This window comes from Tachypleus tridentatus, chromosome 13, assembly GCF_004210375.1.
Source record: "Tachypleus tridentatus isolate NWPU-2018 chromosome 13, ASM421037v1, whole genome shotgun sequence".
Classification (NCBI taxonomy): domain Eukaryota; kingdom Metazoa; phylum Arthropoda; class Merostomata; order Xiphosura; family Limulidae; genus Tachypleus; species Tachypleus tridentatus.
The window spans coordinates 114733309-114747996 of record NC_134837.1 but is presented as its reverse complement, the minus strand read 5'-3'; the positions used below and the strand labels follow the sequence as shown (position 1 = coordinate 114747996).

General features: G+C 33.3%; 1 protein-coding gene across 1 annotated transcript in view; it reads right to left on the bottom strand.

Moving 5' to 3' along the window:
- Nucleotides 1–14688, bottom strand: part of LOC143240445 (ATPase family gene 2 protein homolog A-like) — a 46741-nt gene that overhangs the window by 22825 nt on the left and 9228 nt on the right. Inside the window, 5 exon segments of the mRNA XM_076482880.1 lie at nucleotides 1638–1755; nucleotides 2288–2422; nucleotides 4188–4311; nucleotides 11652–11708; nucleotides 12290–12419. Of these exon segments, the coding sequence (XP_076338995.1) occupies nucleotides 1638–1755; nucleotides 2288–2422; nucleotides 4188–4311; nucleotides 11652–11708; nucleotides 12290–12419 (564 nt within the window).

Genomic DNA, 14688 nt, shown 5'->3' with positions numbered 1-14688 from the left:
AACAGTAAGTCTTCAGACTTACAACACTAAAGTCAAGGGTTCAATTTCCCTCAGTGGACACAACAGGTAGTCTGATGTGGCTTTGTCACGAGAAAACACACATACAATATTTGTTTTGTAATACTCTCCATCTATGTCAATGCACTCTCTATCCTGGTACTCTATACAAGCACCTAATTCAGATAATACAATCACTTTTTAAAGAGTGATACCATCCCAGCCTCTACCATTGTCACTTAGTGGAGAGAAAGGGTGGTAGAGTGTCAGCAGAGGTAAATATTATTGGAAATACATTTTCAATTTAGGAAAATGTTAACTTCTAAAACATAGTTACCTCTTTTGATACTGAAAGCTACAATCCCACGTTGAGAAGGTGGTGGAGCTTGTGGCATTATCCATACAGAAAACATCTGCATAGATCATGGATGTTCCAAGAGAAGATTGATACCATAGTAAGGGAACCACACACATCCAGAACAGTTACCCTCTTCACTCTGAACTTAGTTTCTATAAAAGGTGGAATTGTACATGAGGGATCATCACTGTAGGCCACCCTTAACCAGATAGCCAAGGTTCCACTACTTGGAATTGATTTTAAGGGGTCTTGGTTGTATATATATATATACAGGGTTTTTGGAAAGTCACTGTGCAGTTTTGTCTGTTAATAAATATACAAGTGCACAGTGACTTTCCAAACACCCTGTATATGTATATATATATATTTTTTTACTGGATCCTAACCTGTAGCCATACAGTGATGCTTTCTAAATCTCCAGAATCATAACAAGTAAGCAACACTGAAACAGACAAACCTTCTCCTCCATCTGAAGAAGCCTGAAAGGCAACATCCCAGGTTAGAAATGACAAGATCTTGTATGCCTTACTTAACCAAAGAAACAGAGCTCATGAGGTCTGGAATTATGAACATCTGTCCTCACTTTCCAATTGATCATCAAGGAGCCTTCCACTTGATCCTGAAATTACGGTGAGGATGTGGAAAGACTGTGTTCAATCATAATGGGACCACTCCAGATTAGAAATTACAAGGAGATAGTGGACCCTTGTCCATGAATAATTTTCTGAACCAATACTGATAAAAAAAAAGGGGGGGGGGGTGCAGTGCATACCCTGACCAGACAGCCAAGCATCAAATATGAACCCGTATCACAAAAAGGCTCCTGATCATGATGTACAAATGCCCCACAACTGCAAACATTTTCACTATTACAAACAACTTTAAAGAACTATTGTTTATGTTTTTATTACGCACCTTTCAGATACTGTTACTTTCCAGCTGCTAAATGTAAACTTCACAGCTCATTAGTTAATTTTTGTAGCTCATATTGGGATATAGAAGACATTCTAATTCTAGAAATAAATGACGTTATTACTTAATTCAACACACAACTTTTTCGTTTTATGCCATTTTCATGAGCATTCCACTAAAATAATTGTTAGTTACAATTTAAGATATTATTGGAAAACTCCAGAATAATGTATAAAGTGAAATGTTGAATGTCCAATTAAATAAAAACAAATTTCATGTGTTGCGAGGTATTCTATCACAAGAATAAAAGTTCAAAAAATGTCAGTGAAGAAGAGATAATGGACTATATGGATATATATAAATGAATTACCTTCACGACACACTGCTGCTAAGTCTGCTCCAGTAAAACCATGTGCTACTTCAGCTAAAGTATTTATGTCTGCATCTGTTAACAGGTGTTTCACTCTTAGCAACAACTTTGTTAGAATCTTTAAAACAAAGAGATTATCAAGTGAGAAACATATACCATTCAGCAGGTTGCTATCAACTTGTGACAGAAGAAATAAAAACTAACTAAACAGAATAAATTACCTCTTTGTACTTACTTCACAGACTCTAACCAATTCAGTTTTCCAATAAAAATCTCTTTTACAAATTAATTCATTGATAACAGTTTATTTGGAAAACACACACACTATTAAGCAGATATCTGCATTTTTAGTAAAAATATATATCCACATACAATCATGCATAATAATTACTACATGTGAAAAACTGATCATAGGTAAGAAATACACACTATTACAACATACAATAACAAGAAAAGCTAGGAGAATATAGATTAAACATATTTAAATCATATGTAGTACATATCCTTTACATGAACAGAAATGTTTCTTAAACCCAGTATATATCCTGCACATGAACTGTAATGCTTATCTAACACACTACCTATCCTGCACATAGTACATAAACTGAAACATTAAACATAACCTTGTTGTTCTACATGTCAATACTAACCTCTCTTCTTTCTGCTGCTGTAGGAATTCCTATTTCAATTTCCCTGTCTAACCTACCCGGTCGTCGTAAAGCAGGTTCTAAAACATCTGGTTTATTAGTTGCAGCTAAGAGTAACACTCTTTTTACACCATGTGTCTATTGAAAACATACAAGTAAAGTCTTTAACAAAACTTTTAAAGAAAAGAAATTGTGTTAAAAGGTCATTCATAAATTCTTATATGTTTTACATTCTAACACTACTTTAAAGGAGGAAATCTGTTACCAAGTGCCTTTAAATTATTCATTTTCTAAACTCTTTTTTTTATATATTCAGCATTTGGAATTGAGCAACTTCAAGTTAATACAGATCAAGTTAAAAGAATATTTCTGAATAACAGTTAGGCTGTTTATTAAACCCAACAACTATTTTTAATGTGGAGATCCTAGATTAACAAACATGATTAAGCACAAAATACAAGAACTACTCAGAACATCACGCAATGTCAAAGGTTAAGACAAACGATGCAACCTTCAATCAAGTCTTAAGAAAGCAATGAACTCTACACGTCTTCATCAACATGTGTTGAAGATGAATATCAACTAAACTATTCCTGTATAACATCTCTGAACTGTACAAGTCTACATCAACATGTGTTGAAGATGAATATCAATTAAACTATTCCTGTATAACATCTCTCAACTGTACAAGTCTACATCAACATGTGTTGAAGATGAATATCAACTAAACTATTCCTGTATAACATCTCTGAACTGTACAAGTCTACATCAACATGTGTTAAAGTTCATGTAACCTATTCCTTCTGTAACACAGCTCTAAGCTGTACAAGTCTACACCAACATATGTTAAAGATGAAATTCAAGTAACCTATTCCTTCTGTAACACAACTCTGAACTGTACAAGTCTACACCAACACGTGTTAAAAATTACTTTGACGTAAGCTATTCCTTTATATCTCTTACAAGATCACGTGTAAATTAAACCATCTTAGATACATGAGCTACATATATTTTAGCACCCCTTGATACACACTTGAATTATACTCTTATTTCATGTGCTAACCTGCATTGAACTTGTACTTCCAGTCAACTAAAGCTAGAGTGAAATCTCAAAAAGAGAACTAGATACAAGCAACATTGTGTGCTGACAAAGATATGTGGAACAACAAATGTAGCTTGATTGTTTGTCCGTCAAACTAAAAAAAAAAATTGGACTCACATATGACTCAAAATGTGAATAAAATACTGGTAAAATAATTCTGATTAAGCTACAAACATTTTTGCTGTTCACTAATGAAAAATTCTCCCTTAAATCAACATAGAAGAAAGAATGGAACTTATAGCCATCACTAATACCAGCTGCCAAAACTACTGATATTTTACCAATGTTATAATGTCTCTAAGTTAATCCAGCAAATACTGTAACTTCTCAAACTCAAAACCATTTAATATAGCTTTTTTTATATAAAATTAAAATTATGACAGATGAATCAAATTCTGTTAATTTCATAAAAACTTAACATTCTGTAAAATATTCAAGCATTCTATATTTTGGGCATATTTGTATGCATTGTTGTCTTATTGTAATGGGGGCTATCTGCACTGTGTACACAAAAGGTAAAGTGAGCCCTGGATTTTAGTCTGTAAATCTACCACTGACTCACTTTGGGATGACACATATGGGACCAAACAGTTTTCAGTTTGTTTTATAATGAGAATAAAAATAATTATTAAAAACATCAGTTTCAACATTCAAACACCTGGTTTTGATAAACTTCTGTTCCAATAACTTTCAAGCTCTTAACTTGGATTCATCCAGCTCAGAAACTCTGAGGATTCATAAGGACTTGTATAAATACTTATTATCTCTGACTACATTGTCAAACAAAGATAAGTTACTAACTGGTAGATTATCCAGCAGAGTAAGTAATGTGGCCAAGACACGTTTCTCCTGGTCTGATGATAACCCTCCATCCTTCCTGGTACACAGTGCATCAATTTCATCAATAAAAATTATGGTAGGTGCTCTAGAAATACAATGATGCAAAATCAACAAAACAATGTGCGAGTCTATAATATATACATGCACATAAAAGAATTTAGCTTTCTTAAAGTAAGCAGGCTAATCTTTTATCAGAAATTTTGGTTAACATAAACCAGAAGAAGAATTGATAGCCGAAAGCCAAGTAAATTTTGTAAAGCTGACAGTTAATGAGGAACCCTATTTAGTAGAGCTGATACCTAAGGAATTTGTATATTTAGTAGAGCTGATAGCTAAGCTAAGTAGTATATTTAGCAGAGCTAATAGCTGAGGAATTGGTATATTTATTAGAAATGATGGCTAAGAAAGTAGTATATTTAGTACAGTTAATAGCTGATGAATTGATATACTTAGTAGAGCTGATAGTTGAGGAATTGGTATATTTAGCAGAGATGATGGCTAAGGAATTGGTATATTTAGCAGAGATGATGGCTAAGGAATTGGTATATTTAGCAGAGATGAGTTAAATAACTGGTATATTTAGGGAGATGATGGCTAAGGAATTGGTATATTTAGTGGAGATGATGGCTAAGGAATTGGTATATTTAGTGGAGATGATGGCGAAGAAATTGGTATATTTAGTGGAGATTATGGCTAAGGAATTTGTATGTTTAGTAGAGCTAATAGCTGAGGAATTGGTATATTTAGTGGAGATGATAGCTAAGAAATTGGTATATTTAGTGGAGATGATGGCTAAGGAATTGGTATATTTAGTGGAGATGATGGCTAAGGAATTGGTATATTTAGTGGAGATGATGGCTAAGGAATTGGTATATTTAGTAGAGCTAATAGTTGAGGAACTGGTATATTTAGTAGAGCTAATAGTTGAGGAACTGGTATATTTAGTGGAGATGATGCTTAAGCAATTGGTATATTTAGAAGAGCTAGTAGCTGAGGAATTGGTATATTTAATGGAGATGATAGCTAAGGAATTGGTATATTTAGTAGAGATGATGGCCAAGGAATTGGTATACTTAGTAGACTGATAGCTAAGGAGTTGGTATACTTAATAGAGCTAATAGCTAAGGAAGTAGTATATTTAGTAGAGATGATGGCTAAGAAGGAACCTTATTTAATAGAGTTGACTGCTAAGGAGGAAGTGTATTTAGTAGAAAAAAATGGGCTAAGGAATTAGAATGTTGAGTTCATGGCCTAAGAAGTCTACTTAGTAGAGTTGATGGCAAAAATTTGATTGTGTTTGAATTTTACACAAAGTTTCATGAGAGTTATCTTCACCAGCTGTCTCTAATTTAGCTTTGAAAGACTATAAGGAAGGCAGCCAGTCATCACCACCCACAGCCAACCCTTGGGCTACTCAATCACTAATCAATAACATAGCCGGCTGTCATATCATAATGACCCCATGGCTGAAGGGCGAGATGTTTGATAGGACACGGATTCAGACTCACAGCCCTCAGGTTGCAGGACAAGCACCCTAATCACACTGCCATGCCAGACTTGACAGCTAAGAAGTAAGTCTACTTAATAAACTTGACAGCTAAAGAATTAGTATATGTAGTAGAGTTGATGACTAAGGAATGAGTAAAATAAGTAAAGTTGATAGCTAAAGACTGAGTATATTTAATAGAGTTGAGAGCTAGGGAAAAAGTCCACTTAATAAATTTGACAGATAAAAAATTAGTACATGTAGTAGAGTTGATGACTAAAGAATGGTTATAATAACTAAAGTTGATGGCTAAAGAGTGAGTCTATTTAATAGAATTGATAACTAGGGAAGAAGTCTACTTAGCAGAGTTGATGGCTAACAAGTGAGTAGAGTTTATAGAGCTGAAGCTAGAGTAAATGTCCTGATGGATGGTACAACCTCTGATGTGAGTAACTTACACTTCAGAATACATAATGCAAATGGAAACCAAGCATAACTGTGTTGGTAAAGAAAGAAAAATAGAAAAAAAATACTAAGTTCCCTAAATGGGTAGAAAATTGAATAATAACATGGCAAATTAAGGTATAAATATATATTCTTAAGAATCAAATCCATCAAGCTCATAAGCACCTAAGTATCCATGAGTAATTATACTATGATTTATAACAGTGAATGCACACAGTTGCAACATTTTGCAGGTTATTGGTAACAATAACAAGGTTTTCATATACAAAACATCAGGTTTCTGTATTAAGTATTAAGATATTTCAATTAAAGATTTTCAGATGTTTTTCTTTCAGAATGATGACTATCCAAGATGCAGAGTAATGTTCATTTTAAGATTAAAAATACTTTTATCCATCAGAAAATTTTTCAGATTTCACATGTTAAATTTATATAATCTCCAGATAAATATCAAATATTTTTCATGATAAACTTTATATTTTATCCATTATTTCTGGTACTGAAATGAAATATCTGACCGATCTCAACCACCAAAAAATTTGTAAATAAATATAAACTATACTTTTTCCTTTTAGAATGACAACAAATTATAACATAAAAACACAAATGTTTAGTGTAAATAGTTTGAATGTCATAACATAATACCTTCATATACATTTATTAAATTTATTGTGTTACCCATTTAGCCACTGCTGGTTTTAATATTACAGAAGTTGCACTGACACAGTGCACATGCACTCATGTTACCACATCCAAGAATATAGAATTGACTTATAAAAAGGGGCATCACTTGGCTGTGTTTTAAGGTAAAATACAGCTACATTTCATTTATATATACATTATATATATATATTAATTATTACTACTTATTTATAAGTTCTCAAACTTATTTTTCTTAGAAAAGTAAATAAATAAGTATAGCAAACAATTATATCTTTCAGTTACAGCAACATTTGTGATTGTTTGCTGCTTTCTGTAGGTCTAAGCCTTTTAAAATTTTGCACATGGAGGATGTGAAATGAGAATCTTTTTAGGCTTTATACAAAAGTACATACCTGAAAAATCATAAATTGTTACATCAATACCATAAAATTTCACTTTAATTTATCAAACTTAGTAACTAATCTGTATTTGAGTCTAAAAAAGTATAAAATTTGGAGCCAACTAAAGATTCAAATTATCAAATTCAAATCTTGGATTGAAAAAAACATTCTGAACTTTTGATCACATGATACAGACAGAAGTGTGTGTACATAAAGAAATGTTTTCAAAAATCATTCTTCAGTCTCGAGGGGTCAAGTCAGGACACTACTATGGTATGGGTTTCTTAGACAATGGGTCAAAGACCTTGTCATTATATTTGTTGACTTGTATTCAAAATGTTATTGAACTACTATTTTAGAATATGTTTGGTATCAACTGTATATTATAATTCATATTTTAGTATTATATTTAATTTCTTAATTCAAAGGATTGATTCAAATTATGTTTGTGATGTCCAAATACCAAGTATATAGCTTTTTATGAATAAGGATATGAAACTACTAATATTGAAAAGCTAGAATATAAAATAAGAACCTCCTGTCTTTTCTATATGCTGATATACCAGTCATATTCCAAAACACACAGAAGGAGAAATGGAGAAATAAGTAACTATTGGAAATCTTATTCCATAGTGTTGAGCCATATAGAAGTCAGCTGAGCCAAACTGTGTGACAAAGTGAAAAATAAAAACTACCTAGACTGATGACATACTGAACTGGAGCAAGAAGAGATGTCTCAGCACTAAAAATTAAGCCTGCCTTGGTAATTTTTGAAAGTAGAATCAGGATACAATATTCTTACAACTGATGAAATGTTGCTAGCAGTCACCAGTTGTCCATGATGTACAAAATGTGATGGAAAGACGGTGATGAGAAAAAACTCATACAGTTCACCAGATCTCACATAAAGCTGATGCAAGTCCAAAGGTAAAACCCTCGAACTGCAGAACATGACCCTTGTGAAACAACAAACACCGACAGTGGTGATACGCGACCCTTGTGAAACAACAAACACCGACAGTGGTAATACGAGACCCTTGTGAAACAACAAACACCGACAGTGGTAATACGCGACCCTTGTGAAACAACAAACACCGACAGTGGTAATACACGACCCTTGTGAAACAACAAACACCGACAGTGGTAATACACGACCCTTGTGAAACAACAAACACCGACAGTGGTAATACGACCCTTGTGAAACAACAAACACCGACAGTGGTAATACGCGACCCTTGTGAAACAACAAACACCGACAGTGGTAATACATGACCCTTGTAAAACAACAAACACCAACAGTGGTAATACGTGACCCTTATGCACAACAAACACCAACAGTGGTAAGGTTCAGGTTCAAAAGTTGCTGGAAAAACATCACACTCTTGAAGAACCAACTGAAAAAAACAAATCAAAAGCATCTTATTCCAAAGTAGCTTCTTTTTTGTTTTTTTATGTAATTTGAAAACTGTATTGATTGGAGGAACATTTTGTCAGGTAAATTTGTGTTGTTGAAGCAAAGCAGTGTTGTGCCATCTGTGTGTCCACCAAAGAGAATTAAACCCTAGACCCCTACAATGCAAGTCTATAAATTCACCACTATCTCACAGGCAGATTGAAAAGTCAGCAAGCTAAAAGAAGATGAAGGAAAAAGGAAATATAAATTATCCCAAGAATGTCAGTGATCACCCTCAATTGCAACTTGAGGAGTCTCCCAGAGGACCACCATAGAACCAAATATTTGTCTCCATCTCACTACAAATAACATCATTAACAAGTCTGAAACAAGATCAATTCCCTCCTTCCACACACCCAACTGTTGAGTGACATGAGGTATCAGACCTGATTTGGCCCCATGCCAAAAATAATACTCTGGGAATTCATACTATAAACTGGAATAAAACAAAATTTGTTTAATTATTATATTACAAAAGTCAACTATATAACACAGATAATGTTCAAAGATACTTAGAACAATCATTATACTGAAAAAACTCATCAGTGATACTTTAATGAGAAAAAGTGATAAACTTATCTGAATGAGGTGTTTACACACAATAACACATTGGCACAGGTCAAGAAAGCCACAAGATAGATACTGACAGAGGTGTTTTGGTAGGGTATGAAAGATGGAAACAAGTAAGAAAATATCAGACCAGTGGTAAGATGAGCAAAGAAAGAAACCCTAGCAGTCAAGTGTAAGAAGAGGTAAGTTTAGGAAATCCTAAAACAAGATAACCCCATGTACATCATCAGACAGTTTTCAGTTATCACGCCATACATTACAGTCATCAAGCCAGCCATCTGTGGATGATGAACACTAATACACACATAATACAGAAAGGTAGAGAAATATCTACACACACATTATACAGAAAGGTACAGAAATATATCTAAACACAAAATATAGAAAGGTATAGAAACATCTCTATACACATAATAAAGAAAGAAGCATATTGCAAAATATCAACTCCACTTTCAACTTACAAGTTTTTGAAATGTATCTCTTTACATGTGGCCTTAGCTGAATGAGCTTACCATTCTCACACACTTTGGTTACCTTACAAAAAACTACACAATTAGTTCTGTCTAATTTAAAATTATTTTCATAAAACTGTTAGGCCTATGCTCTTCTTTAACAAGGTCACAACATAGTGTTTTATGGCTTTTAAACTCAATTTTACCCTGAAGTACAATTAAGTCTAAATTTTTAGAATTCTAATAAACTAAAATATTAATTACAAACTGATGGTTACTTTGTTTCCAAGCCAATGTTTCTTGAGCATTAACAGTTTTTATAGTAATCAATCCAGTACTGTTAGAAACTGAATTTTCTGGTGATATCTACTAGTCATTGATTGGTAATTAGTTTATTTAATGTCTATAGTTTGACACTAATCTCTACTTCTAAATTTCCTACATTTGAGCTACAGTAAAATGATTTACTTAGCTGGATACCTGAACAATGATGACATTATATTACAGTCAAATGTCCCCAACTCCAGGTAGTTCTTGTCTAAATGTGGGTTGTTACTTTGTTTTATTGACATCAATTGAGCATGAGCTCTCTGTCTCTGGTTTTTACCCCATAAATACAAATGGTAGTCAAGGAGTTTACACCATGACCTTGTACAGTATGCCATTCAATATTGTATTACAAGCTTGATGTCAAGAGTTACCAACTTTTCTTTTTACCCTATCTTACTTATTTCACACAAGACAGACGATGTTAGACAAGATAATATACCAGTTATAATTTACATTACATATGCAAGTAAGAGATTCTAGGGGCTAAACAAATGCAATAGGAAAATTTTATTAAAGAAAAAAACATTTTTCATTATTTGTGTGAATACCACCTATCACTTCGATGTGTTAGAGTCAGATCACCTTTTCCAATTCACCAACATATTTCATACAAATACTTTAATAATACATCTTATATTTTTGTGTTCAATAGGCTTCTAGAGTTTACTAAAATTTGGCCACATTTTACAAAGATACACATAGCAAATTCAGACTTATACTCAACATTACTGAAGGGTTGGTCCAATGAACACCTGATTAAAACACTTAAGATGAGTGTTGGGATGAAAGTTTGAAAAACTGTCCTTAAATATACATAATCAACATTGAACTATTTACTGAAATTTGTAGAATAAATGCTTAATTATTTTTCTGTGTTTAAAAAATGTTTGATGTTTATTTGTTTGTTTCTGAATTTGGTGCAAAGCAACATAAGGGCTAATTTAGCAGTGTAAGACTAGAGGGAAGGCAGCTAGTCATCACCACCCACTCTGGGGCTGCCCTTTTACAAACGAATAGTGGGATTGACCATCATATTATAATGGTTCCACGGCTGAAAAGGTGAGCATGTTTGGTGTGATGGGGATTTGAGCACGCGACCCTCAGATTATAAGTCAAGCATCTTAACCACCTGGCCATGCCTGGCCTTGATGTTTATTAATGAAACTTTGTCATAAGATGCTCAAATAAACTGGACTATATGCAGTAATGGTTTGTGCCAAGTTACTCTAAGATAATAAGCAATATAAAGTTACATTGCATTAAAAAGTAGAGTGATTCACTGCTACAACTACAATTATGTTCAGTCAAACAAATCCATTGTTTTTATTTACACGCCATAAGTTGTGTTATTTTAATATAACATTCTTTCTATTGATATAAAAAATTGTAAACACACACTGAAAAAACACTCATATTAGCTTTTTAACTAACAGAAATACAAAATATAAATTTACCTTTCCTAAAATTATACAGGTGGTTCCTACAATACATAGTTAAATGATAAAAACTTGTACCAAATTCCCTGGATGTAAGAAAAAATAACAGAAGCATTCATAAAACTTCCCTTATACTAATGTTAAGTTACTTTTTGTAGTATGGGATGTAAATTAGCAGACTTGGAGTTACCTTTCTATGGCTTCTTGAAATATTTTTCTAAGCCTTGCTTCAGTTTCTCCATAGAACCTAAAAAATAAGAAATAAATTAATTAGTAAATATACATACCTACACTGCTTGTCACACTTGCTTCTCACAAAGTCTGATACTTATTGTATAATTACTTATTATTCACTTTAAATCCACTTGTATTTAGTAGTCAACAGGGTCAGTTATTAGGTACTACCCACATATTTCTAATATGTTATTACACAATCAGTTTTAATTAGATTATAAGGTACCATACATTTCAAGTATGTTATTATAGGATCAGTTTTAATTAGATTATAAGGTACCATACATTTCAAGTATGTTATTATAGGATCAGTTCTAATTAGGTTATAAGGTACCATACATTTCTAGTATGTTATTATAGGATCAGTTCTAATTGGGTTATAAGGTACCATACATTTCTAGTATGTTATTATATGATAAGTTTTAATCAGGTCATAACTTACTGTCTATTTCTAGTATGTTATTACATGATCAGTTTTAATTAGGTCATAAGATACCATACATTTCTAGTAAGTTATTATATGTTCAGTTTTAATTAGGTAATAACTTATTGTATATATCTAGAACATTATTATATGATTAGATAGATACTAACTTGCTGTAAATTTCAGGTCCATTGATAGTGATAAAATGAGCTTTAGTTTCTGCAGCCACAGCTTTAGCAATCAAAGTCTTACCCGTTCCTGGTGGTCCAAATAGTAATATGCCTCTAGGTGGCTGTAATCCTAGCAAAACCACAAGCTGTTTATCAAATCCAGTAATAAACAACAACTACTCTTTCAGTTACCAAAGATCAGCAAAAGGTTAAACAATAAAATTTCTTATTAGAGGAGATACAAAATTTTAAACAAGTCCTATAAGTATGACCACCTCATTTTAAACAGAACACATCACACATAAATACTTTGTTTAAAGAAAAAATTATGTATAAACATGTTGTTTTAAACAAAACCTATTATGCATAAACATATTCATGTATAAACATGTTGTTTTAAAGAAAAACATATCACACATAAACATGTCACTTTAAGCAAAACGTACCACATATAAACATGTTGTTTTAAAGAAAAATGTATCATGTATAAACATGTTCTTTTAAACAACACATACCACATATAAACATTTTGTTTTAAATAAAACCCTATCATGTATAAACATTTTGTTTTAAATAAAACCCTATCATGTATAAACATTTTGTTTTAAATAAAACCCTATCATGTATAAACATTTTGTTTTAAATAAAACCCTATCATGTATAACATTTTGTTTTAAATAAAACCCTATCATGTATAACCTATCAAGTATAAACATTCTGTTTTAAAGAAAACCCTATCAAGTATAAACATTCTGTTTTAAAGAAAACCCTATCAAGTATAAACATTCTGTTTTAAAGAAAACCCAATCAAGTATAAACATTCTGTTTTAAAGAAAACCCTATCAAGTATAAACATTCTGTTTTGAAGAGAAACCTATCATGTATAAACATGTTGTTTTAAACAAACTCTGTAATGTATACAAATTGTTTTAAACCAGTGGTTCTTAGCCTGGGTTAAATCAAACCACAGGGGTTCAGCAGAGGTCAAGACGCACACACTGTGTGTGTGTGTGTGTGTGTGTGTGTTTCGTTCACCCCACTCGTATGATTCATGATGTCATGCTCCACTTGTCCATCATTGACTGCAGCTGATCACGTCACATCACTTGGCCTTAATATCTGTGCTTAGCAGTCAACTTGTGACTGTAGTAATTGTGCATCATTTGTGTTTTTTCCTAATCTTTCAATCCCTTCATACTAACTATGTCAAGCAAAAACAGAAAGTGGTTGGACGAATACGTACAATATGGATTCACGTGTATAACGGAACACGATGGGAGTCAGCGTCCTCAATTCTAGTCTAGCACTGGCAAAACTAAGAAAACACAACCTAAAGCTGCATGGAGATGGGAAATACAAGAACACAACGCTTGCTGAATTAAAGGTAAAGAGAGACAGGTTCGATGAAAAGGCTACTTTGCCTGTTCTCGACTTTGTACCCATCAACAAACCGATCCTCACAGCATCGTACGAAGTTGCGTACTTGATTGCAAAGCAAAGCAAACCACACACCATTGGTGAAGAACTCATAAAACCAGCTGCATTGAAGACAGTGAATATCATGCTGGGAAAAGCTGCTGAACATAAGTTATCCCAAATTCCTCTTTAAATGACACCATCAGCAGCAGTATAGATGACAAGAGCGATGACATCTTGGCTCAAGTAGTTGCAGATCTGATTTCAAGCCCAGCAAAATTCAGCCTTCAACTCAATGAGACCACCGACGTTTCCAATCTAAGCAAGCTTCTTACAACAACAACTAAGGCAGCCAACATGAAAAAACTTGTGGATGGCTTCTTCAGAGACAACGATCTTTTGTGGGATATGGTTTCTGCAGTTTGTTCAGATGGAGCTCCAGTCATGCTGGGACGAAACTCTGGTTTTGTTGAGCTGGTGAAAGCCGATGCACCACACATCATTGTAATGCACTGTGTTCTGCACAGGCATGCTTTGGCAACAAAAACCTTGCCTTCAAAACTGGCAGAAGTATTAAAAATTGTAGTGGAATGTGTGAACTTTGTGCAAAATAGTGCCCTGAAGCACTGCATCTTCAAAGAGCTGTGCAATGAAATGGGCTCTGAATTTGAGGTACTTCTGTACCATTCTAACATTAGGTGGTTATCCCAGGGAAAGGTGCTGAATCGTGTTTTTGCCATGCATGTGGAATTAGCCCTGTTTTTGCGAGAGCACCAACATTGTCATGCAGATTGCTTTGAAAAATCTTAGTTCATTCTCATTTTGGCATATATGGCCGATATCTTCAATGCTCTCAATCATCTCAATCAACAGATACAGGGTGATGGAGTCAACACCATCGAAGTGGAAGAAAACCTGAATGCTTTTCAAAAAAAGCTACCGTTATGGAAACAACGAACAGAGAATGATAACTTCACAAACTT